We start from the raw sequence: 26579 nt of genomic DNA, 5'->3' as shown, positions 1-26579 counted from the left end.
GTGCGTGCTTAGTCCCCTCCTGTTCTGCCTGTTCACCCACAACTGTGTGGCCGTGCACAACTCCAACACCATCATCACAGGGCTGTAGTGGAGAGGGTCAGCAGTTTCATGTTCCACATGTCCACATCACTAAGGACCTATCATGATCCAGACACACCGACACAGTTGTAAAGAGGGCACGACAATGCCTCCTCCCCCTCGGGAGGTTGAAAATATTTTGTATGGGCCCTCGGTTCCTCAGAGTTCTACAGCTGCACCACTGAGAGCATCTTGACTGGCTGCATCAATGTTTGGTATGGCAACTGCTCGGCATCCAACCTCAAGGTGCTACAGAGGGTAGTGCGTACGGCCCAGTACATCACTGGGGCTGAGCTCCCTGCCATCCTGGACCTCTACCAGGCAGTGTCAGAGGAAGGCCCTAAAAATTGTCGAAGACTCCAGCCACCCAATTCATGGACTGTTCTCTCTGCTACCGTACAGCAAGTGGTACCGGAGTGCCAAGTCTGGCCCAAAAGGCTCCTGAACAGCTTCTACAGAGCAGTATGGTTGGTCCTTAAATGTACACAGAGAGCTAGCATCAATGACATGCATGTCAATCTCTCCTTTCTCAAACTAGAGCAGAGATTGACTGCATCACTACATCTTCGTTAGAGGCATTGACATGTTGAAAGCACAGAGCTGTCTGTTCAAACAACTAGCACACAGCTCAGAAACCCATGCATACCCCACAAGACATGCCACCAGGGGTCTCTTCACAGTCCTCAAATTCAGAACAGACTCCCGGAAACGCACAGTTCTACACAGAGCCTTGACTACATGGAATTCTATTCCACATCAAGTAACTCATGCAAGCAGTGAAATCAGATTTAATAAACAGATAAAACTACACCTTATGGAACAACGCGGACTGTGAAAAGGCGCACACACAGGCACACGCATACTCGCACGCATGCTACCACACTACACACACGTACATTTTAATATTGTTGTATGGTGGTACTATACATTTTGTGTTGTAGATATATAGTGGTGAAATTATTATATGATGTACTGTTTTATTAAATGTTTTTGTTTGTTTATTGTGTGATGTGCCTTAATGTGTCTGGATCCCAGGAAGAGTAGCCTTGGGGATCCATAATAAATACAAATACACATAATCCCCAAGCCAATAGACTGCTGAACAGTTAATCAAATGGCTAGCCGGACTATTTACACTGACCCTTGTTTATTAACTACCCTGATTGCCTAGTCACTCTTACCCCTGCCTTCATGTATTTTTCATTTTATTTTTGCAAATGTTTATTTATCTTTTTCTTACTTTTGCACTCTGCATTGTTGGGAAAGGGCTCGTAATTAAGCATTTCACGGTAAAGTCTACCTGTTGTATTCGGCGCAAGTGACAAATACAATTTTGATTTTGTCTTTATTTCATGCAATAGGTAAGTGAAACAGACATTTTGTTGGAGACAAATTTACTAGATCACTAACCTATACCTAGCTGTAAGTACATTGACTGGTGACAAATAAGTAAACAACCATAAAAAGCACAGTTACACAAATCAGATATGTGTGTAAACTCGCCTATGTTGGAAATTCTAATTTTGCCTTAAACAGGTTCAAGACAGACAGACTAGTCTCATCTGTACCTAGTGGTATCTCCATGAAGAGTTACCAGTCGATGGAACATCCTGTTTTCTTCAAGAAGGGAGAACTTTCCAATTAACAAAGTTGAGACCTTCAAATAAATGCTTTTTCTTTAAAGCTACAGTCTAGGATTGGTACATCATTTTACTTAATTGAATCATATCTAGCCGTTGATTACATTTTCTTACCCCTTTTTCTCCACAATTTCATCATATCCAATTGGTAGTAGTTACAGTCTTGTCCCATTGCTGCAACTCCCGTACGGACTTGGGAGAGGCGAAGGTCGAGAGCTGAGCGTCTTCCGAAACACAACCCTTCCAAGATACTCTGCTTCTTGGCACAATGCAGGCTTAACCTGGTGCCAGCCACACCAATTTGTCAGAGGAAACACCATACACCTGGTGACTGTGTGCATGCGCCCGGCCCGCCACAGGAGTCGCTAGAGCGCGATGGGACAAGGACATCCCGGCCAGCCAAACCCTCCACTAACCTGGACGACGCTCGGCCAATTGTGCGTCGCCCCATGGGTCTCCCGGTCGCAGCCGGCTGCGACACAGCCCGGTATCGAACCAGGATCTGTAGTAACGCAGCTAGCACTTCAATGCAGTGCCGTAGACCGCTGCACCACTCGGGAGGCCCTAGCCATTGATTCTTAAAGAATATAACTTATAAATGCCCCATGAGCTTTGTACAACTGTCTTACCCAATCAAAACCTAAGATATAAACTTGTTTTAGTGGTTTCTAAACACTAATTGTAAACAAAGTATAGCTTCAAAACTATCCTTTCACGGACTGTCAGTCCTATGAATTTGAGTGGGGTTACATTTCCCTAGCCTCATTTTTTTTAACCAAAACAAGTGGTGGGGCGGCCATTTTGTTGTTTTTCTCATCCCACACTGTACAGTCGTGGCCAAAAGTTTTGAGAATGACACAAATATTAATTTTCACAAAGTCTGCTGCCTCAGTGTCTTTAGATATTTTTGTCAGATGTTACTATGAAATACTGAAGTATAATTACAAGCATTTCATAAGTGTCAAAGGCTTTTATTGACAATTACATGAAGTTGATGCAAAGAGTCAATATTTGCAGTGTTAACCCTTCTTTTTCAAGACCTCTGCAATCCGCCCTGGCATGCTGTCAATTAACTTCTGGGCCACATCCTGACTGATGGCAGCCCATTCTTGCATAATCAATGCTTGGAGTTTGTCAGAATTTGTGGGGTTTTGTTTGTCTACCCGCCTCTTGAGGATTGACCACAAGTTCTCAATGTGATTAAGGTCTGGGGAGTTTCCTGTCCATGGACCCAAAATATCGATGTTTTGTTCCCCGAGCCACTTAGTTATCACTTTTGCCTTATGGCAAGGTGCTCCATCATGCTGGAAAAGGCATTGTTCATCACTAAACTGTTCCTGTATGGTTGGGAGAAGTTGCTCTCGGAGGATGTGTTGGTACCATTCTTTATTCATGGCTGTGTTCTTAGGCAAAATTGTGAGTGAGCCTACTCCATTGGCTGAGAAGCAACCCTACATATAAATGGTCTCAGGATGCTTTACTGTTGGCATGACACAGGACTGATGATAGCGCTCACCTTGTCTTCTCCGGACAAGCTTTATTCTGGATGCTTCAAACAATCGGAAAGGGGATTCATCAGAGAAAATGACTTTACCCCAGTCCTCAGCAGTCCAATCTCTGTACCTTTTGAAGAATATCAGTCTGTCCCTGATATTTTTCCTGTAGAGAAGTGGCTTCTTTGCTACCCTTCTTGACACCAGGCCATCCTCCAAAAGTCTTCGCCTCACTGTGTGTGCAGATGCACTCACACCTGCCTGCTGCCATTCCTGAGCAAGCTCTGTACTGGTGGTGCCCCGATCCCGCAGCTGAATCAAATTTAGGAGACGGTCCTGGCGCTTGCTGGACTTTCTTGGGAGCCCTGAAGCCTTCTTCACAACAATTGAACCGCTCTCCTTGAAGTTCTTGATGATCCGATAAATGGTTGATTTAGGTGCAATCTTACTGGCAGCAATATCCTTGCCTGTGAAGCCTTTTTTGTGCAAAGCAATGATGACGGCACGTGTTTCCTTGCAGGTAACCATGGTTGACAGAGGAAGAACAGTGATTCCAAGCACCACCGTCCTTTTGAAGCTTCCGGTCTGTTATTCGAGCTCAATCAGCATGACAGAGTGATCTCCAGCCTTGTCCTCGTCAACACTCACACCTGTGTTAACGAGAGAATCACTGACATGATGTCAGCTGGTCCTTTTGTGGCAGGGCTGAAATGCCATAGAAATGCTTTTTTGGGATTCAGTTCATTTGCATGGCAAAGAGGGACTTTGCAATTAATTGCAATTCATCCGATCACTCTTCATAACATTGTGGATTATATGCAAATTGCCATCATACAAACTGAGGCAGCAGACTTGGTGAAAATTAATATTTGTGTCATTCTCAAAACTTTTGGCCACGACTGCCTTCAGAAAGAATTCACACCCCGTGACCTATTCCACATTTTGTTGTTACAGCCTGAATTCAAAATGGATTAAAGGCATTTTTTCTCACCCATCTACACACAATACCTCATAATGACAAAGTGAAAACATGCTTTTAGAAATGTTTGCAAATATCGAGAAACTTCTCATTTGCATAAGTATTCACACCCCTGAGTTAATACATGTCATAATCACCTTTGACAGCGATTACAGCTGTGAGTCTTTCTGGATAAATCTCTTAAGAGCTTTGCACACCTGGATTGTACACTATTTGCCAATTTTTATTATTTTCAAAATTATTCAAGCTCTGTCAAATTGGTTGTTGATCATTGCTAGACAACCATTTTCAAGTCATGCCATAGATTTTCAAGCAGATTTAAGTCAAAACTCTAACTCGGCAACTCCAGTGTCAATTTGGCCTTTTCTTTTAGGTTATTGTCCTGCTAAAAGGTGAATTAACCTCCCAGTGTCTTGTGGAGAGCAGACTGAATCAGGTTTTCTTCTAGGATTTGGCCTGTGCTTAGCTCCATTACGTTTATTTTTGAAAAACGCCTTAATCCTTAACCATTACAAGCATACCCATAACATGATGCAGCCGGCAATATGCTTGAAATGATGGAGAGTGGTACTCAGTAATGTGATGTATTGGATTTGCTACAAACATAACACTTTGTATTCAGGATAAAAAGTTATTTGCCTTGCCACATTTTTTGCAGCATTACTTTAGTGCCTTGTTGCAAATGGAATGCATGTTTTGGAATATTTTTATTCTGTACAGGCTTCCTTCTTTTCACTCTGTCAATTAGGTTAGTATTGTGGAGTAACTACAATGTTGTTGATCGATCCTCAGTTTTCTCTTATAACAGCCATTAAACTCTGTAATTGTTTTAAAGTCATCATTGGCCTCATGGTGAAATCCCTGAGTGGTTTCCCTCCTCTCCAGCAACTGAGTTACGAAAGACTCCTGTATCTTTCCAGTGACTGGGTGTATTGATACACCATCCAAAGTGTAATGAATAAATTCACCATGCTCAAAGAGACATTCAATTTTATTTTTATTTTTACCCATCTACCAAAAGGAAAACCTCCATGGTCTTTGTGGTTGAATCTGTGTTTGAAATTCACTTCTCCACTGAGGGACCTTACAGATAATTGTATGTGTGGGGTACAGAGATGAGGTAGTCATTCAAAAATCATGTTAAACACTTATTGGACACAGAGTGAGTCCATGCAACACATGTGACTTTTTAAGGAAATGTTTTACTCCTGAATTAAGACATTTTAGCTTTTCATTTTTTATTAAATTGTAAAAATTTAGAAGAGCGTGTAGGCCAATGATCAAAAAATCTCAAATTAACCAATTGTAAATTCAAGCTGTAACACAACAAAATGTGAAAAAAGTAAAAGGGTGTAAATACTTTCCGAAGCTTCAATGTGTTTTATGAGTGAAAGTTGATTATTCTCTGTTGACAGGTTCAAGACAGACAGACCAGTCTCACCAGCACCTAGTGGTATCTCCATGAAGAGTGACAAGTCGATGGCACTTCCTATTTTCTTCAGGGAGGGAGAACTTTCCACTGAACAAAGGTGACCTGAGAAATAACCTGGTTATTGCTTTTCCTTTTATTTATCATCTTATGTATAGATAAAGACTGATGGGTTGTTGACAAACCTCATCAAAGGAAATCTGTTTCCCTCTGCTAACATCTGGATAACCACCTGACCTGCTGCAGCCAATCATATTCCATGAGTGTGTTGATCAGGTGACAGAGGTACGAGTGTAAAATTACCCTCAGAAGGAGGAGTACTTCAGGAAAAGATTCAGTGATGAATATTTTATTTATGATTATTTCTTTACTTTTATTTAACATCTTATGATTGACTGATTTTATTGATCTCTGTGCTCATTTTTACCCAGCAGTACCTCTGAGAAGAATGACACATCAATGGATAACCAACCCAGAGTCCCTACTGATGATGATAAAGTGTGAGTGATCGCAGTTTGCACTGCATCCTACCTATTTTCTATTAATTATATTCACCAGCCATGTGTCTGATAGCATCTGGTACCTTTACTCTGTGCATTTCCAGATAATAGTTCATCATTCAGGACGCGTAATTTAGCTTGTTATTAGATACCTTATCTACAGGACATCATTCAGTCTGACTTTATACTAGAAATGTAAATAAAATAGTATGATGACTGTAATAGTGAGACTGGACCCAATGTTTAGTGTAACTATCAGGAGATGCAGAGGGCATTGTCTCCCAGTAAATGCACCACATTTTATGCTTTAATCTTCACTGAGTCTAGAAAACTCTAGGATGTCAAACTCTGTGCTGTTTCATCATTGATCACATCCAGGTCAGGGTTTATAATAGATTTTTTTTTACCCAAATTTTATTAAATTCCCAAGGAACATGTATCTTTCTTTTCCACATATAGGTACCCAACAGAAGTCCAGCAGAAAATGAAATCATACTTGAAGAATAGGACATATTCTTTATTTGAGGGCATTGAAGATCAAGTAAAAACAACACCTCTTAACAACATCTACACAGAGCTCTACATCACACAAGGTGGAAGTGGAGAGGTTAATTATGAACATGAGGTGAGACAGATTGAGACAACATGCAGGTTTCCAGTAGAACAAGAGACATCAATCCAACTCAATAAAATCTTCAAACCAATACCTGGACAAGACAAGCCTATCAGAACAGTGCTGACAAAGGGAGTTGCTGGCATTGGAAAAACAGTGTCTGTGCTGAAGTTCATGTTGGACTGGGCTGAAGGAAAAGCAAATCAAGACATCCAGATCATCTTTCCACTTCCTTTTCGGGATCTGAACTTGATGAGAGATACAAATCAAAGTCTGATAGAACTACTTCATCACTCCTTCATAGAAACAAAAGAATCAGAAATCTCAGAAAACGAAAAGGTTGTTTTTGTTTTTGATGGTCTGGATGAATGTCGCCTTCCTCTGGACTTCCAGAATAATAAGATCTGCTGTGATGTCACAGAGTCGACTTCAGTGGATGTGCTGCTGACAAACCTCATCAAAGGGAATCTGCTTCCCTGTGCTAATATCTGGATAACCACCCGACCTGTAGCAGCCAATCAGATCCCCCCTGAGTGTGTTGACCAGGTGACAGAGGTACGAGGGTTCAATGACCTACAGAAGGAGGAATACTTCAGGAAGGGAATCGGCGAGGAGGACCTGGCCAGCAGAATCATCTCACACATAAAGACATCAAGGAGCCTCCACATCATGTGCCACATTCCAGTGTTCTGTTGGATTTCAGCCACTGTCCTAGAAAGACTATTGGTTGAAGCAGAGAGTCGAGAGATCCCCAAGAATCTAACTCAAATGTACGCTCATCTCATGATCTTCCAGTCAAAACTGAGGAGTCAGAAGTATCCTGTAGTGCATGCCAACGATTCTCACTGGGATAAAGAGATGATTCTGGCACTGGGAAAGCTGGCTTTTCAACAGCTAGAAAAAGGCCATCTGATATTCTATGAGGAAGACCTGAGAGAGTGTGGCATTGACATCAAGGATGCGTCTGTGTACTCTGGAGTGTGCACTCAGATCTTCAGAGAAGAGTCTGGGCTTAACCAGATAAAGGTGTACTGCTTTGTACATCTGAGTATCCAGGAGTTTCTGGCTGCACTATATGTGTTCCTCATGTTCACTAACAACAACAACAATCTGATGGCTAAAGAGAGATCCCTCCGCAACAAAAAAAATCTATATGAAGATGCAGTGGACAAGGCCTTGCAGTTTGAAAATGGCCATCTGGACCTTTTCCTCCGCTTCCTTCTAGGCCTTTCACTGCAGTCCAATCAGCATCTCCTAGAAGGCCTACTGACACCAACAGGAAGTGGCTCACAGAGCAACAAGGAAACAGTCAAGTACATCAAGGAGAAGATCAGGAAGAACCTCCGTCTGGAGAGATGCATCAATCTGTTCCACTGTCTGAATGAACTGAATGACCATTCTCTAGTAGAGGAGATCCAAAGCTACCTGAGCTCAGGAAGTCTCTCAAAATCTAAACTCTCATCTGGACAGTGGTCAGCTCTGGTCTTCATGTTGCTGACCTCAGAGAAGCTGGATGTGTTTGACCTGAAGAAATATATCAGATCAGATGCGGCTCTTCTCAAACTTCTCCCAGTTGTCAGATCCTCTAGAACAGCCCTGTAAGTGCTTAGTCAAATTACATTCCAGACAGCATGCTAATATAAGATAATAATCAACATCAGTTTGCATTACCATTTAGCTGACAACTCAGTCCCTAAGGGGAGATGTTTTGTTGGCACCTGTGTTTCTTGAGATGAACCTTTTGTTTCACAGGCTGAACGAATGTAAACTCACCAAGAAAAGCTGTGAGGCAATTGCTTCTGTTCTCAAATCAAATTCATGCTGCCTGAGAGTGCTGGACTTGAGTGGCAATAAACTTCAGGATTCAGGAGTGAAGCTGCTCTCTGCTGGACTGGGGGATCCACACTGTAAACTGAATAAATTGAAGTGAGTGACTTAAAAAATATATATATATTTTTTTTAACTAGGCAAGTCAGTTAAGAACAAATTCTTATTTACAATGACGGCGTACCCCGGCCGAACCTGGACGACTCTGGGCCGATTGTGCACCGCCCTATGGGACTCCCAATCACAGCTGGATGTGATGCAGCCTGGATTTTGACTGAGTTTGACTCTCCACTGCAAAGGAAAGTGGATGTTGTAATTATAAAGATGTAACTTCTTCATGTTATAAATGTAGTTATAGATTTGTGTGCATTACTTAGATGCATCCTCTCTTCCCAGGTTGAATGATTGCAACCTCACTGAGAAATGATTTGAGGTGCTGGCTTCAACTCTCTGAGTTCAACTCTCTGGGTTCACCACCTCAAGTTTGAGAGAGCTTGACCTGGGAGGAAATTAACTTCATGAGTAGAGGTGTTCTCTGCTGGACTGGGAAATCCACACCGTAAACTAGGGAAACTGAGATGTATGACTGTTGGATGTTGTTATTATGAAGGTTTAAATGACAACTTAATGTTGTCTATCGCACCATTAGCTAGGTGTCCATCCAATTGGTGACAAATATTCTAAAATCAGCATAAATAAAATATGCGCATTTTTCCACCAGAGATATTTCCACCAAATTCACTTGTTGCAGATAAAATGCTGTGCGTGATGGTTTCCATCGCATTTTTAACACTACTGATGGTTTTGTCACAACAAATGTTGCTTTATATAGCGAATGTGCCCTCTCTGGTATTGGCACTTGCACTCTAGCCAACCGCTGGCAGATACAGTGCAGGTATATAGCCTATATGATGAGAATATTAAGGACAAAAGAGAGACAGCAGCTAAGCATCGATCATTATGTCACCAGAATAAGACCCTTGCTATTTATTGGATAGGAGCATCAAGCTCATCTTTCACCACCCTGTGAAGTTCATCATAACCTATTCCATCTGTAGATTAATAAACTGCGTGCTTTCCTGAGTTGTAGTAGGAGGACCACACAACATGTGACTCCAAATGTACTTCGATATGATGGTTATTATATCAATATTTGCTGATAAACTCGTTTCCGCCGCCATTTCTCACATAACACATTTTACCGACACAAAAAGATCCCATCTTGTCTAGCGTATTTTGTTTGTCGACATTTGGAAAGGTAACCAGCAAAGTTGCTGTTTCCATCAGATCTGTTTCCATCCACATGTACTTTACGTGCATATAAAGGTTGGATGGAAACCTGGTTAATGTAGTTATAGATTTGTGTGCATTACTTAGCCGCATCCTCTCTCTCCAGGTTGAATGATTACAACTTAACTGAGAAATCCTGTGAGGTGGTGTCTTCAACTCTCAGCTTAAACACCTCGAGTTTGAGAAAGCTAGACTTAAAGGAAATTAACTCCAGGATTCTGGAGTGAGATTCATCTGTGCTGGACTTGAGAATCCACAATGTAAATTGGAGACACTGAAGTAAAACTATCCCTCATCAAATCAAATTGTATTGGTCGCATTCACATATTTAGCAGATGTTATTGTAGCGAAATTCTTGTGTTCCTAGCTACAACTTAGTTTAGTTTATTAATTTCACCATTTTAAAAAACAAGCACACATAACACTTGAAAAAGCCATACATGCACATGAGTAAAATCATGGAGGACAACACACAATAAAGTCTGGGACTTATTCCCATTGTTAAATCATGGAGGACAACACACAATACAGTCTGGGACTAATTTCCATTGTTAAATCATGGAGGACAACACACAATACAGTCTGGGACTAATTTCCATTGTTAAATCATGGAGGATAACACACAATACAGTCTGGGACTTATTTCCATTGTTAAATCATGGAGGATAACACACAATACAGTCTGGGACTAATTTCCATTGTTAAATCATGGAGGACAACACACAATAAAGTCTGGGACTTATTCCCATTGTTAAATCATGGAGGATAACACACAATACAGTCTGGGACTAATTTCCATTGTTAAATCATGGAGGACAACACACAATACAGTCTGGGACTAATTTCCATTGTTAAATCATGGAGGACAACACACAATAAAGTCTGGGACTTATTCCCATTGTTAAATCATGGAGTACAACACACAATACAGTCTGGGACTAATTTCCATTGTTAAATCATGGAGGACAACACACAATACAGTCTGGGACTAATTTCCATTGTTAAATCATGGAGGACAACACACAATACAGTCTGGGACTAATTTCCATTGTTAAATCATGGAGGACAACACACAATACAGTCTGGGACTAATTTCCATTGTTAAATCATGGAGGACAACACAAAATAAAGTCTGGGACTTATTCCCATTGTTAAATCATGGAGGACAACACACAATAAAATCTGGGACTTATTCCCATTGTTAAATCATGGAGGACAACACACAATAAAATCTGGGACTTATTTCCATTGTTAAATCATGGAGGACAACACACAATACAGTCTGGGACTAATTTCCATTGTTAAATCATGGAGGACAACACACAATACAGTCTGGGACTAATTTCCATTGTTAAATCATGGAGGACAACACACAATAAAGTCTGGGACTTATTCCCATTGTTAAATCATGGAGGACAACACACAATAAAATCTGGGACTTATTCCCATTGTTAAATCATGGAGGACAACACACAATAAAATCTGGGACTTATTTCCATTGTTAAATCATGGAGGACAACACACAATACAGTCTGGGACTTATTCCCATTGTTAAATCATGGAGGACAACACACAATAAAATCTGGGACTTATTCCCATTGTTAAATCATGGAGGACAACACACAATAAAATCTGGGACTTATTCCCATTGTTAAATCATGGAGGATAACACACAATAAAGTCTGGGACTAATTTCCATTGTGGTCCTCTTACAGTGCAGTAATATCTAACAATTCATAACAATACACACCAATCTAAAAGTAAAAGTATGGAATTAAGAAATATATAAATATTAGTACGAGCAATGTTGGAGCCTTGAGTATAAATATTATATATGCATATATGTTACAGGAGGTTGGTGGCACCTCAATTGGGGAGGAGGGGCTCATGGTATTGGCTGGGGCGAAATTAGTGGAATGGTATCAAACACATGGTTTCCATTTGTCTTATGCCATTATATTTGCTCTGTTCCAGCTGTTATTATGAGCAGTCCTCCCCTCAGCAGCCTCCACTGGTATGTGTGATGGGACGTATAGACATTATGGACAGTATGTGGATAGAATATTTAGTATATCTGAAGAATACGTACAGTAGGATAAAATAGTATATGTACAGCAATAGTTGAAGAGGATGGCATTGACTAGAATACAGTATATACATATGAAATTAGTAAAACCGTATGTACCATTAAAGTGACCAGTGTTTTATTATTAAAGTGACCAGTGTTCCATGTCTGTGTACATACGGCAGCAACCTCTAAGGTGCAGGGTGGAGTAACCGGGTGGTAGCCGGCTAGTGACAGAGACTAAGTTCAGAGCAGGGTACTGGGTGGTAGCCGGCTAGTGACAGTGACTAAGTTCAGAGTAGGGTACTGGGTGGTAGCCGGCTAGTGACAGAGACTAAGTTCAGAGTAGGGTACTGGGTGGTAGCCGGCTAGTGACAGTGACTAAGTTCAGAGTAGGGTACTGGGTGGTAGCCGGCTAGTGACAGTGACTAAGTTCAGAGTAGGGTACTGGGTGGAGTCCGGCTAGTGACAGTGACTAAGTTCAGGGCAGGGTACTGGGTGGTAGCCGGCTAGTGACAGTGACTAAGTTCAGGGCAGGGTACTGGGTGGAGTCCGGCTAGTGATGGCTGTTTAACAGTCTGATGGCCTTGAGATAGAAGCTGTTTTTCATTCTCTCGGTCCCAGCTTTGATGCACCTGTACTGACCTCGCCTTCTGGATGATAGTGGGGTGAACAGGCCGGGGCTCGGGTGGTTGATGTCCTTGATTATATTTTTGTGACATCTGGTGCTGTAGGTATCCTGGAGGGCAGGCGGTGTGCCCCCGGTGTTGCGTTGGGCAGACCTCACCACCCTCTGGAGAGCACTGTAGTTGTTCTGTTCTATAACGAGCCTTGATTGAATTCCTGGTGTCACTATTTCTATTAAATTTTTCATCTTTAACTCTGAATTGTTGGAAAAAGACCCGTAAATTCGTTTTTCACTGTTAGTCTACACCTGCTGTTTAAGAAGCATTTGACAAATACCATTTTATTTGATCCTGGCCTTGGTCTCTGATGTAGCATAATTGAAGACAATTTGACAGCAGTTTGTATCTGTAACGGCTGTCGTGAGAGAGAGTAGACCAAGGCGCAGCGGAGTTAAGTGTTCATCATTGAATTTAATAACAGAAAGAACACTATACAAAACAAAACAAGAAAACCGACAGCCAAACAGTCCTGTCAGGTGCAAAAACCTAAACAGAAACAATTGTCTTTAGATGTATCATGGAGTATGTACAATTATCACATGAAATTATGAATCTGGGCACCAGTCCATTATTCGACAAAATCAGTTTAGTTCATGTTCATTTCAATTCAATAAAAGGTTCAACATTGTTCAACATATGACATTAAAATGACACATTGCCACAGATGCAAAATGTACATTTTCTGGAATATTTTATACTGTGTAACTTTTCTGCCTCACTTTCCACAGGCTGGCAGGCTGCAGCATAACAGAGGAAGGCTGTACTTATCTGGCTTCAGCTCTGAGGTCAAACCCCTCCCACCTGAAGGAGCTGGACCTGAGTGGAAATACTCCAGGAGACTCTGGAGTAAAGCTGCTCTCTTCTCTACAAGAGGATCCCCTCTATACACTGGAGACACTGAGGTGAGTTTTACTGATCAGTTTCATGAGCACACTGATGTAGTGATCAGTAAGTCATTGTAGACATCCAGACACTGAGTCATATTCAACACATGCTAGTTTCTTATTGGATAAGTTCAGGTAGTCCCTGCCCGTTTTGTTCAGTGTTCTTCTCTTTGATGTCTAGTGAATACGACCCCTATATGTCTATGCTGCTGTATGTGGACTTAGATCCACTTGTCTTCTTTCTTTTCCAGGTTAAATGATTGAAAGCTCAGTGAAGGAATGGCCTCAGCTCCAAGTCCTTGGTCGTTGGAGTGCCCTGCAGTTAAATGCTTCTGGAACAGTCACAAAATTAATTTCAAAGTGCATGAATATAAATATTCAATGCTTTGACTCGACGATGATAGCTCCTTGAATCTCTCAATCAATCAGAGTGCCCTGGCGATGTGCTGTCAGGAAAATAACCTCAACAAACATGTCAGCAGGGGCATACTGCCTGTCCTCCAGGACATCTACAGCACCCGGTGTCACAGGAAGGCCAAGAAGATCATCAAGGATCTCTCAGTAAAGGCGCATCAAAGCCAGGACAGAGAGACTGAAACACAGCTTTTATCTCCAGGCCATCAGACTGTTAAATAGGGTGGAGGGGTGGGTGGGTGGTTGGATAAATGGGATGAGAGGTTGAGGCCCACTTTTTTGTTTTCTTGTTTGAATATTGTACCTGTGTTGTGTTAGTGTAGTGTGTGTTCTGTTAGCTTAGTAAAAAGCAATTTTATAAAGACATCATGTTATATCCATCATGTTGTCTGTAGTTTTCACTGTCTCTACTAGTACGATTCTTAATCTCAACAACTTTATCTTACCAGACTGCTAGCTCTATATTTCTGTGTATTAGAGGTCTCTGGATTGTCAGTGTATTAGAGGTTTCTGGGTTGTCAGTGTATTAGAGGTCTTTGGGTTGTCAGTGTATTAGAGGTCTCTGGGTTGTCAGTGTATTAGAGGGCTCTAGGCCTCTGGATTGTCAGTGTATTAGAGGTTTCTGGGTTGTCAGTGTATTAGAGGTCTCTGGATTGTCAGTGTATTAGAGGTCTCTGGGTTGTCAGTGTATTAGAGGTCTCTGGGCCTCTGGATTGTCAGTGTATTAGAGGTCTCTGGGTTGTCAGTGTATTAGAGGTCTCTGGGTTGTCAGTGTATTATAGGCCTCTGGTTTGTCAGTGTATTATAGGTCTCTGGATTGTCAGTGTATTATAGGCCTCTGGATTGTCAGTGTATTATAGGCCTCTGGGTTGTCAGTGTATTAGAGGTCTCTGGATTGTCAGTGTATTATAGGCCTCTGGATTGTCAGTGTATTAGAGGTCTCTGGATTGTCAGTGTATTATAGGCCTCTGGATTGCCAGTGTATTATAGGCCTCTGGGTTGTCAGTGTATTAGAGGTCTCTGGATTGTCAGTGTATTATAGGCCTCTGGATTGTCAGTGTATTAGAGGTCTCTGGATTGTCAGTGTATTATAGGCCTCTGGATTGTCAGTGTATTATAGGCCTCTGGATTGTCAGTGTATTATAGGTCTCTGGATTGTCTTGTGTGCTAATTGCTTTGTTTTTTTTGTATCACCTTGTGTTTTGAAACATTTCTATCATTCTATGTAACCCTGTGTGTTAATCAATGGTAAACTGTATTTCATATTCTTTAAATATATGAAGTAAAGCTTTTATTCCTATTGCTGTGTGACATTCTGTCCATCTGTGATTAATTGAATGACTTGGTTCCCACAGCTATGAATGTTCATACTCACAGTAATGAATGGGTCTACCTGTGTGGACTCAAGGCCTTTAAGGTTTTCTCTGCTGGTCCAAATAAAATATATGGAACAAAATAAATGTCACTATTATACCATATTTTGATAGTTTCTAAGTGCTATATCAAGCAGCTAGGTCAGGTGACTATTGCTACCCAAACCTGAATCTAAAGAACCTAGAAGGACGTAGATCTAAAAACAAGCAGGATGTTTTACTATTAAATACATTTTATTACATAAACAGACAATGCCAGTTTGGCATTTTCACAGAAAGACAACTGTGAACATCTCATTGTGGGTTTTCTGGTTGGTCAGTAAAGCAGAGAGACATGCAGTCTCAGCAGCTCCTTACTGCAGTGTGTGTGTGTGTGTGTGTGTGTGTGTGTCTAAAGACCGATATATTGGACAGATACTTCCTTCCCCATCATTAGTCCCCCTCCCATCTCTCCTCCTCCTCTCTCCTCAGCCCCAGTTGTGTTGGTCTTCCTCTGTGGTGGTCAGTATGTCAGTAACCAGGCCGGTGCCAATAGTTTTGTTGCCATCTCTGAGAGTGAACCGTTGACCTTTCTCCAGAATCATAGGCTGGCGCAGCGTGAGGGTCAGAGATGTGTCTTCACCTGGCATCACCATGTCCTGTTAGAGAGAGGAGAAGAGGGTCAGTCTTTCCTCAAAGAAGGTAAAGCACAGCCCTGGACTATGGTGAACACTTTATTTTAGAATACACAAATCACATCAGGGAAAAAGATTGACCATTTCCAAAGGTGACAGATGGACACACACCTTGTCTCCTGCCAGGGAGACCCTGCAGGCCATGTCCCAGGTGAGTGAGAACATGACTGGCATGAAGTTACTGACAAAGGGCTTGTGTCTGCCCCCCTCCTCCTTACTCAGAACATAGACCTGGGATGAAGAGATGTTTTAATGACAGATTCTAAATTCATTCAATTAAAATTCAATTAAAGAACAAATCATATCCTAACCTTGGACTACTAGAACAATTCACTAGTACATAAACAATTTACAAATATACCACAAATACTATACAACAGCTGTATACAGACAGACATGGGCCACAAATAATATACCATAGCTGTGGACAGACATGCATTTTACAGACTTTTCCAAATAGTTAAGATAGTCAAATTTAAAACACTGAATTAAATTATTTCAGAAGACTATATACTGGTAGTACTAGACTACATCACTATGCATATGGCACACCAACAGTTCCTCTAGCGCTGCTAGCTGAAGATACAGACCTGGGCCTGGACTTTATTTATGACGTGATACACAGACCTGGAGTTTATTTATGACGTGATACACAGACCTGGACTATATTTATGACATGACTGAACTTTATTAATGATGTGATACACTGGCCTGGACTTTATTTATGACGTGATACACAGGCCTGGACTTTATTTATGACGTGATACACAGGCCTGGACTTTATTTATGATGTGATACAGACCTGGACTTTATTTATGACGTGATACACAGGCCAGGACTTTATTTATGAGGTGATACACAGACCTGGACTTTATTTATGACGTGATACACAGGCCAGGACTTTATTTATGAGGTGATACACAGACCTGGACTTTATTTATGACGTGATACATAGACCTGGACTTTATTTATGATGTGATACACAGACCTGGACTTTATGACATGATACACAGACCTGGACTTTATTTATGTGATACACAGACCTGGACTTTATTTATGAGGTGATACAGACCTGGACTTTATTTATGATGTGATACAGACCTGGACTTTATTTATGACGTGATACCGACCTGGACTTTATTTATGACATGATACACAGACCTGGACTTTATTTATGACGTGATACACAGACCTGGACTTTATTTATGATGTGATACAGACCTGGACTTTATTTATGACGTGATACCGACCTGGACTTTATTTATGACATGATACACAGACCTGGACTTTATGACATGATACACAGACCTGGACTTTATTTATGTGATTCACAGACCTGGACTTTATTTATGATGTGATACAGACCTGGACTTTATTTATGATGTGATACAGGCCTGGACTTTATTTATGATGTGATACATAGACCTGGACTTTATTTATGATGTGATACAGGCCTGGACTTTATTTATGATGTGATACAGACCTGGACTTTATATATGACGTGATACAGGCCTGGACTTTATTTATGATGTGATACAGGCCTGGACTTTATTTATGATGTGATACAGACCTGGACTTTATTTATGATGTGATACAGGCCTGGACTTTATTTATGATGTGATACAGGCCTGGACTTTATTTATGATGTGATACAGGCCTGGACTTTATTTATGATGTGATACATAGACCTGGACTTTATTTATGATGTGATACAGACCTGGACTTTATTTATGATGTGATACAGACCTGGACTTTATTTATGATGTGATACAGGCCTGGACTTTATTTATGATGTGATACAGGCCTGGACTTTATTTATGACGTGATACAGGCCTGGACTTTATTTATGAGGTGATACAGACCTGGACTTTATTTATGATGTGATACAGGCCTGGACTTTATTTATGATGTGATACACAGGCCTGGACTTTATTTATGATGTGATACACAGGCCTGGACTTTATTTATGATGTGATACACAGGCCTGGACTTTATTTATGATGTGATACACAGGCCTGGACTTTATTTATCATGTGATACAGGCCTGGACTTTATTTATGATGTGATACACAGGCCTGGACTTTATTTATGATGTGATACACAGGCCTGGACTTTATGATGTGATACAGGCCTGGACTTTATTTATGACGTGATACACAGACCTGGACGTTATTTATGATGTGATACAGACCTGGACTTTATTTATGAAGTGATACAGGCCTGGACTTTATTTATGTGATACACAGACCTGGACTTTATTTATGACGTGATACAGGCGTGGACTTTATTTATGATGTGATACAGGCCTGGACTTTATTTATGATGTGATACACAGACCTGGACTTTATTTATGACGTGATACAGGCCTGGACTTTATTTATGATGTGATACAGACCTGGACTTTATTTATGACGTGATACACAGGCCTGGACTTTATTTATGATGTGATACAGACCTGGACTTTATTTATGACGTGATACACAGGCCAGGACTTTATTTATGAGGTGATACACAGACCTGGACTTTATTTATGACGTGATACACAGGCCAGGACTTTATTTATGAGGTGATACACAGACCTGGACTTTATTTATGACGTGATACATAGACCTGGACTTTATTTATGATGTGATACACAGACCTGGACTTTATGACATGATACACAGACCTGGACTTTATTTATGTGATACACAGACCTGGACTTTATTTATGAGGTGATACAGACCTGGACTTTATTTATGATGTGATACAGACCTGGACTTTATTTATGATGTGATACAGACCTGGACTTTATTTATGATGTGATACAGACCTGGACTTTATTTATGATGTGATACAGGCCTGGACTTTATTTATGATGTGATACAGACCTGGACTTTATTTATGAGGTGATACAGACCTGGACTTTATTTATGATGTGATACAGACCTGGACTTTATTTATGATGTGATACAGACCTGGACTTTATTTATGAGGTGATACAGGCCTGGACTTTATTTATGATGTGATACAGACCTGGACTTTATTTATGAGGTGATACAGACCTGGACTTTATTTATGATGTGATACAGACCTGGACTTTATTTATGAGGTGATACAGACCTGGACTTTATTTATGATGTGATACAGGCCTGGACTTTATTTATGATGTGATACAGACCAGGACTTTATTTATGATGTGATACAGGCCTGGACTTTATTTATGATGTGATACAGACCTGGACTTTATTTATGAGGTGATACAGACCTGGACTTTATTTATGATGTGATACAGACCTGGACTTTATTTATGATGTGATACAGGCCTGGACTTTATTTATGATGTGATACAGACCTGGACTTTATTTATGATGTGATACAGGCCTGGACTTTATTTATGACGTGATACACAGACCTGGACTTTATTTATGATGTGATACAGACCTGGACTTTATTTATGATGTGATACAGGCCTGGACTTTATTTATTTATGATACAGACCTGGACTTTATTTATGATGTGATATAGACCTGGACTTTATTTATGATGTGATACAGACCTGGACTTTATTTATGACATGATACAGACCTGGACTTTATTTATGATGTGATACAGACCTGGACTTTATTTATGATGTGATACAGACCTGGACTTTATTTATGATGTGATACAGACCTGGACTTTATTTATGATGTGATACACAGACCTGGACTTTATTTATTTATGATACAGACCTGGGCCTGGACTTTATTTATGATGTGATACAGGCCTGGACTTTATTTATGATGTGATACAGACCTGGACTTTATTTATGATGTGATACAGACCTGGACTTTATTTATGATGTGATACAGACCTGGACTTTATTTATGGCGTGATACAGGCCTGGACTTTATTTATGATGTGATACAGGCCTGGACTTTATTTATGACGTGATACACAGACCTGGACTTTATTTATGATGTGATACAGGCCTGGACTTTATTTATGACGTGATACACAGACCTGGACTTTATTTATGATGTGATACAGACCTGGACTTTATATATGACATGATACACAGACCTGGACTTTATTTATTACATGACACAGGCCTGGACTTTATTTATGATGTGATACAGACCTGGACTTTATTTATGATGTGATACAGGCCTGGACTTTATTTATTTATGATACAGACCTGGGCCCGGACTTTATTTATTTATGATACAGACCTGGGCCTGGACTTTATTTATTTATGATACAGACCTGGGCCTGGACTTTATTTATTTATGATACAGACCTGGGCCTGGACTTTATTTATTTATGATACAGACCTGGGCCTGGACTTTCTGGTGGGGCTGGATGGAGCCTGGTTTGCTCATCACCATCCCTCTCCTAATGTCCTCCCTCTTCAGCCCTCGGACCAGAGCCCCCAGGTTATCTCCTGCCTCTGCTCTGTCCAGAGACTGGTGGAACATCTCAATGCCTGGGGAGGAGAGAGGGAGCGAGGGAAAGAAAGATGGAGAAGGGGGGGTGAAGGGAGAACAATTAGACTCAGAATGGTGGCGTGTTTGGAGGTTTTGGATGGAGTTGAGGGGTTACCAGAGGGATATTTTGGGTAACTCCATCCAGTAGTCTTATTACTGGGTAATTGGTGCTAGAAGTGCAGTGGAGCAACTGTTGTAGTTGTAACTTGGTGTTAGAGCTAGTTCTGTCACTACACTGTACTAGGGGTTAGGGCTAGTTCTGTCACTACACTGTACTAGGGGTTAGGGCTAGTTCTGTCACTACACTGTACTAGGAGTTAGGGCTAGTTCTGTCACTATACTGTACTAGGGGTTAGGGCTAGTTCTGTCACTACACTGTACTAGGGGTTAGGGCTAGTTCTGTCACTACACTGTACTAGGGGTTAGGGCTAGTTCTGTCACTACACTGTACTAGGGGTTAGGGCTAGTTCTGTCACTACACTGTACTAGGGGTTAGGGCTAGTTCTGTCACTACACTGTACTAGGGGTTAGGGCTAGTTCTGTCACTACACTGTACTAGGGGTAGATCTGTCACTACACTGTACTAGGGGTTAGGGCTAGTTCTGTCACTACACTGTACTAGGGGTAGATCTGTCACTACACTGTACTAGGGGTTAGGGCTCGTTCTGTCACTACACTATACTAGGGGTTAGGGCTCGTTCTGTCACTACACTGTACTAGGGGTTAGGACTAGTTCTGTCACTACACTGTGCTAGGGGTTAGGACTAGTTCTGTCACTACACTGTACTAGGGGTTAGGACTAGTTCTGTCACTACACTGTACTAGGACTAGTTCTGTCACTACACTGTACTGGGGGTAGATCTGTCACTACACTGTACTAGGGGTTAGGGCTAGTTCTGTCACTACACTGTACTAGGGGTAGATCTGTCACTACACTGTACTAGGGGTTAGGGCTCGTTCTGTCACTACAATGTACTAGGGGTTAGGGCTAGTTCTGTCAGTACTCTGTACTAGGGGTTAGGGCTAGTTCTGTCACTACACTGTACTAGGGGTTAGTTGTAGTTCTGTCACTACACTGTACTAGGGGTTAGGGCTAGTTCTGTCACTACACTGTACTAGGGGTTAGTTGTGGTTCTGTCACTACACTGTACTAGGGGTTAGTTGTAGTTCTGTCACTACACTGTACTAGGGGTTAGGGCTAGTTCTGTCAGTACACTGTACTAGGGGTTAGTTGTAGTTCTGTCACTACACTGTACTAGGGGTTAGGGCTAGTTCTGTCACTACACTGTACTAGGGGTTAGTTGTAGTTCTGTCACTACACTGTACTAGGGGTTAGATGTAGTTCTGTCACTACACTGTACTAGGGGTTAGTTGTAGTTCTGTCACTACACTGTACTAGGGGTTAGGGCTAGTTCTGTCACTACACTGTACTAGGGGTTAGGGCTGGTTCTGTCACTACACTGTACTAGGGGTTAGGACTAGTTCTATCACTACACTGTACTAGGGGTTAGGACTAGTTCTGTCACTACACTGTACTGGGGTTAGGACTAGTTCTGTCAGTACTCTGTACTAGGGGTTAGGACTAGTTCTATCACTACACTGTACTAGGGGTTAGGACTAGTTCTGTCACTACTCTGTACTAGGGGTTAGGACTAGTTCTGTCACCACTCTGTACTAGGGGTTAGGACTAGTTCTGTCACTACACTGTACTAGGGGTTAGGACTAGTTCTGTCAGTACTCTGTACTAGGGGTTAGGACTAGTTCTATCACTACTCTGTACTAGGGGTTAGGGCTAGTTCTGTCACTACTCTGTACTAGGGGTTAGGACTAGTTCTGTCAGTACTCTGTACTAGGGGTAGTTCTGCCAGTACTCTGTACTAGGGGTTAGCGCTAGTTCTGTCATTACTCTGTACTAGGGGTTAGGACTAGTTCTGTCACTACTCTGTACTAGGGGTTAGGACTAGTTCTGTCACTACACTGTACTAGGGGTTAGGACTAGTTCTATCACTACTCTGTACTAGGGGTTAGGACTAGTTATATCACTACTCTGTACTAGGGGTTAGGGCTAGTTCTGTCACTACTCTGTACTAGGGGTTAGGACTAGTTCTGTCAGTACTCTGTACTAGGGGTAGTTCTGCCAGTACTCTGTACTAGGGGTTAGGACTAGTTCTGTCACTACTCTGTACTAGGGGTTAGGACTAGTTCTGTCAGTACTCTGTACTAGGGGTTAGGACTAGTTCTATCACTACTCTGTACTAGGGGTTAGGGCTAGTTCTGTCACTACTCTGTACTAGGGGTTAGGACTAGTTCTGTCAGTACTCTGTACTAGGGGTAGGTCTGCCAGTACTCTGTACTAGGGGTTAGCGCTAGTTCTGTCATTACTCTGTACTAGGGGTTAGGGCTAGTTCTGTCACTACACTGTACTAGGGGTTAGGGCTAGTTCTGTCAGTACACTGTACTAGGGGATAGGGCTAGTTCTGTCAGTACACTTTACTAGGGGTAGTTCTGTCACCACTCTGTACTAGGGGTTAGGGCTAGTTCTGTAACTACTCTGTAATAGGGGTAGTTCTGTCAGTACACTGTACTAGGAGTTAGGATTAGTTCTGTCAGTACTCTGTACTAGGGGTTAAGACTATTCTGTCAGTACACTGTACTTGAGGTTAGTTGTAGTTCTGTCAGTACACTGTACTAGAGGTTAGGGCTAGTTCTGTCACTACACTGTACTAGAGGTTAGGGCTAGTTCTGTCATTACACTGTACTAGGGGTTAGGGCTAGTTCTGTCACTACACTGTACTAGAGGTTAGGACTAGTTCTGTCAGTACACTGTACTAGGGCTAGTTCTGTCACTACACTGTACTAGGGGTAGTTCTGTCACTACACTGTACTATGGGTAGTTCTGTCACTACACTGTACTAGGGCTAGTTCTGTCACTACACTGTACTAGGGGTAGTTCTGTCACTACACTGTACTAGGGGTAGTTCTGTCACTACACTGTACTAGGGGTAGTTCTGTCACTACACTGTACTAGGGGTAGTTCTGTCACTACACTGTACTAGGGGTAGTTCTGTCACTACACTGTACTAGAGGTTAGAGCTAGTTCTGTCACTACACTGTACTAGGGGTAGTTCTGTCAGTACACTGTACTAGGGGTAGTTCTGTCATTACACTGTACTAGGGGTAGTTCTGTCACTACACTGTACTAGGGGTAGTTCTGTCAGTACACTGTACTAGGGGTAGTTCTGTCAGTACACTGTACTAGGGGTAGTTCTGTCACTACACTGTACTAGGGGAATTCCTGTCAGTACACTGTACTAGGGGTAGGTCTGTCAGTACACTGTACTAGGGGTAGTTCTGTCAGTACACTGTACTAGGGGTAGTTCTGTCAGTACACTGTACTAGGGGTAGTTCTGTCACTACACTGTACTAGGGGTAGTTCTGTCACTACACTATACTAGGGGTAGTTCTGTCACTACACTGTACTAGGGGTAGTTCTGTCACTACACTGTACTAGGGGTAGTTCTGTCACTACACTGTACTGGGGTAGTTCTGTCACTACACTGTACTAGGGGTAGTTCTGTCACTACACTGTACTAGGGGTAGTTCTGTCACTACACTGTACTAGGGGTAGTTCTGTCACTACACTGTACTAGGGGTAGTTCTGTCACTACACTGTACTAGGGGTAGTTCTGTCACTACACTGTACTAGGGGTAGTTCTGTCACTACACTGTACTAGGGGTAGTTCTGTCACTACACTGTACTAGGGGTAGTTCTGTCACTACACTGTACTAGGGGTAGTTCTGTCAGTACACTGTACTAGGGGTAGTTCTGTCAGTACACTGTACTAGTGGTAGTTCTGTCACTACACTGTACTAGGGGTAGTTCTGTTACTACACTGTACTAGGGGTAGTTCTGTCACTACACTGTACTAGGGGTAGTTCTGTCACTACACTGTACTAGGGGTAGTTCTGTCACTACACTGTACTAGGGGTAGTTCTGTCACTACACTGTACTAGGGGTAGTTCTGTCACTACACTGTACTATGGGTAGTTCTGTCACTACACTGTACTAGGGCTAGTTCTGTCACTACAGTGTACTAGGGGTAGTTCTGTCACTACACTGTACTAGGGGTAGTTCTGTCACTACACTGTACTAGGGGTAGTTCTGTCACTACACTGTACTAGGGGTAGTTCTGTCACTACACTGTACTAGGGGTAGTTCTGTCACTACACTGTACTAGGGGTAGTTCTGTCACTACACTACTAGGGGTTAGAGCTAGTTCTGTCACTACACTGTACTAGGGGTAGTTCTGTCACTACACTGTACTAGAGGTTAGAGCTAGTTCTGTCACTACACCGTACTTGGGGTAGTTCTGTCAGTACACTGTACTAGGGGTAGTTCTGTCATTACACTGTGCTAGGGGTAGTTCTGTCACTACACTGTACTAGGGGTAGTTCTGTCAGTACACTGTACTAGGGGTAGTTCTGTCAGTACACTGTACTAGGGGTAGTTCTGTCACTACACTGTACTAGGGGTAGTCCTGTCAGTACACTGTACTAGGGGTAGGTCTGTTAGTACACTGTACTAGGGGTAGTTCTGTCAGTACACTGTACTAGGGGTAGTTCTGTCAGTACACTGTACTAGGGGTAGTTCTGTCACTACACTGTACTAGGGGTAGTTCTGTCACTACACTATACTAGGGGTAGTTCTGTCACTACACTGTACTAGGGGTAGTTCTGTCACTACACTGTACTAGGGGTAGTTCTGTCACTACACTGTACTGGGGTAGTTCTGTCACTACACTGTACTAGGGGTAGTTCTGTCACTACACTGTACTAGGGGTAGTTCTGTCACTACACTGTACTAGGGGTAGTTCTGTCACTACACTGTACTTGGGGTAGTTCTGTCACTACACTGTACTAGGGGTAGTTCTGTCACTACACTGTACTAGGGGTAGTTCTGTCACTACACTGTACTAGGGGTAGTTCTGTCACTACACTGTACTAGGGGTAGTTCTGTCACTACACTGTACTAGGGGTAGTTCTGTCACTACACTGTACTAGGGGTAGTTCTGTCAGTACACTGTACTAGGGGTAGTTCTGTCAGTACACTGTACTAGTGGTAGTTCTGTCACTACACTGTACTATGGGTAGTTCTGTCACTACACTGTACTAGGGGTAGTTCTGTCACTACACTGTACTAGGGGTAGTTCTGTCACTACACTGTACTAGGGGTAGTTCTGTCACTACACTGTACTAGGGGTAGTTCTGTAACTACACTGTACTAGGGGTAGTTCTGTCACTACACTGTACTAGGGGTAGTTCTGTCACTACACTGTACTAGGGGTAGTTCTGTCACTACACTATAATAGGGGTAGTTCTGTCACTACACTATAATAGGGGTAGTTCTGTCACTACACTGTACTGGGGTAGTTCTGTCACTACACTGTACTAGGGGTAGTTCTGTCACTACACTGTACTGGGGTAGTTCTGTCACTACACTGTACTAGGGGTAGTTCTGTCACTACACTGTACTAGGGGTAGTTCTGTCACTACACTGTACTAGGGGTAGTTCTGTCACTACACTGTACTAGGGGTAGTTCTGTCACTACACTGTACTAGGGGTAGTTCTGTCACTACACTGTACTAGGGGTAGTTCTGTCACTACATTGTACTAGGTGTAGTTCTGTCACTACACTGTACTAGGGGTAGTTCTGTCACTACACTGTACTAGGGGTAGTTCTGTCACTACACTGTACTAGGGGTAGTTCTGTCAGTACACTGTACTAGGGGTAGTTCTGTCAGTACACTGTACTAGGGGTAGTTCTGTCACTACACTGTACTAGGGGTAGTTCTGTCACTACACTGTACTAGGGGTAGTTCTGTCACTACACTGTACTAGGGGTAGTTCTGTCACTACACTGTACTAGGGGTTAGGGCTAGTTATGTCACTACACTGCACTAGGGGTAGTTATGTCACTACACTGTACTAGGGGTAGTTCTGTCACTACACTGTACTAGGGGTAGTTCTGTCACTACACTGTACTAGGGGTAGTTCTGTCACTACACTGTACTAGGGGTAGTTCTGTCACTACACTGTACTAGGGGTAGTTCTGTCACTACACTATACTAGGGGTAGTTCTGTCACTACACTGTACTAGAGGTAGTTCTGTCACTACACTGTACTAG

The 26579-nt window shown here is 42.0% G+C and overlaps 2 protein-coding genes across 2 annotated transcripts in view; one reads left to right on the top strand and one right to left on the bottom strand.

Moving 5' to 3' along the window:
• The window catches only part of LOC106606347 (NLR family CARD domain-containing protein 3), a 28991-nt gene extending 15243 nt beyond the window's left edge, over positions 1-13748 (top strand). Inside the window, exons 3-8 of the mRNA XM_082976138.1 lie at positions 5606-5719; positions 6051-6119; positions 6579-8330; positions 8485-8658; positions 13329-13502; positions 13736-13748. Coding sequence (XP_082832264.1) covers positions 5606-5719; positions 6051-6119; positions 6579-8330; positions 8485-8658; positions 13329-13502; positions 13736-13748 — 2296 coding nt within the window. The remainder of the gene's footprint in view (positions 1-5605; positions 5720-6050; positions 6120-6578; positions 8331-8484; positions 8659-13328; positions 13503-13735) is intronic.
• Positions 13749-15484: 1736 nt separating this feature from the next.
• On the bottom strand, positions 15485-20389 carry LOC145879737 (elongation factor Tu, mitochondrial-like). The gene is made up of 3 exons (XM_082976092.1): positions 20241-20389; positions 16057-16176; positions 15485-15909 (listed from the first exon to the last, which is right to left on the bottom strand). The coding sequence occupies exons 1-3, from the start codon at positions 20382-20384 to the stop codon at positions 15739-15741; spliced, it is 435 nt and encodes a 144-aa protein (XP_082832218.1). The 5' UTR covers positions 20385-20389; the 3' UTR covers positions 15485-15738.
• Between the last annotated feature and the right edge of the window lie 6190 nt (positions 20390-26579).

This window comes from Salmo salar, chromosome 06 (genome assembly GCF_965601325.2).
Source record: "Salmo salar chromosome 06, fSalSal1, whole genome shotgun sequence".
Lineage (NCBI taxonomy): Eukaryota > Metazoa > Chordata > Actinopteri > Salmoniformes > Salmonidae > Salmo > Salmo salar.
Note: the sequence above shows the minus strand (reverse complement) of the source record. Positions and strands in the feature narration are given on the sequence as shown.

Bases quoted from the DNA above. Each gene is read 5' to 3' on its own strand.
- LOC145879737 (XM_082976092.1), bottom strand. From the start codon at position 20,384: ATGTTCCACCAGTCTCTGGACAGAGCAGAGGCAGGAGATAACCTGGGG. The intron at 16,177-20,240 runs GTCTGTATCATA...TCTTCATCCCAG, and splicing joins ACCAGAAAGTCCAGGCCCAG to GTCTATGTTCTGAGTAAGGA. The intron at 15,910-16,056 runs GTGTGTGTCCAT...TCTCTCTAACAG, and splicing joins TCTCCCTGGCAGGAGACAAG to GACATGGTGATGCCAGGTGA.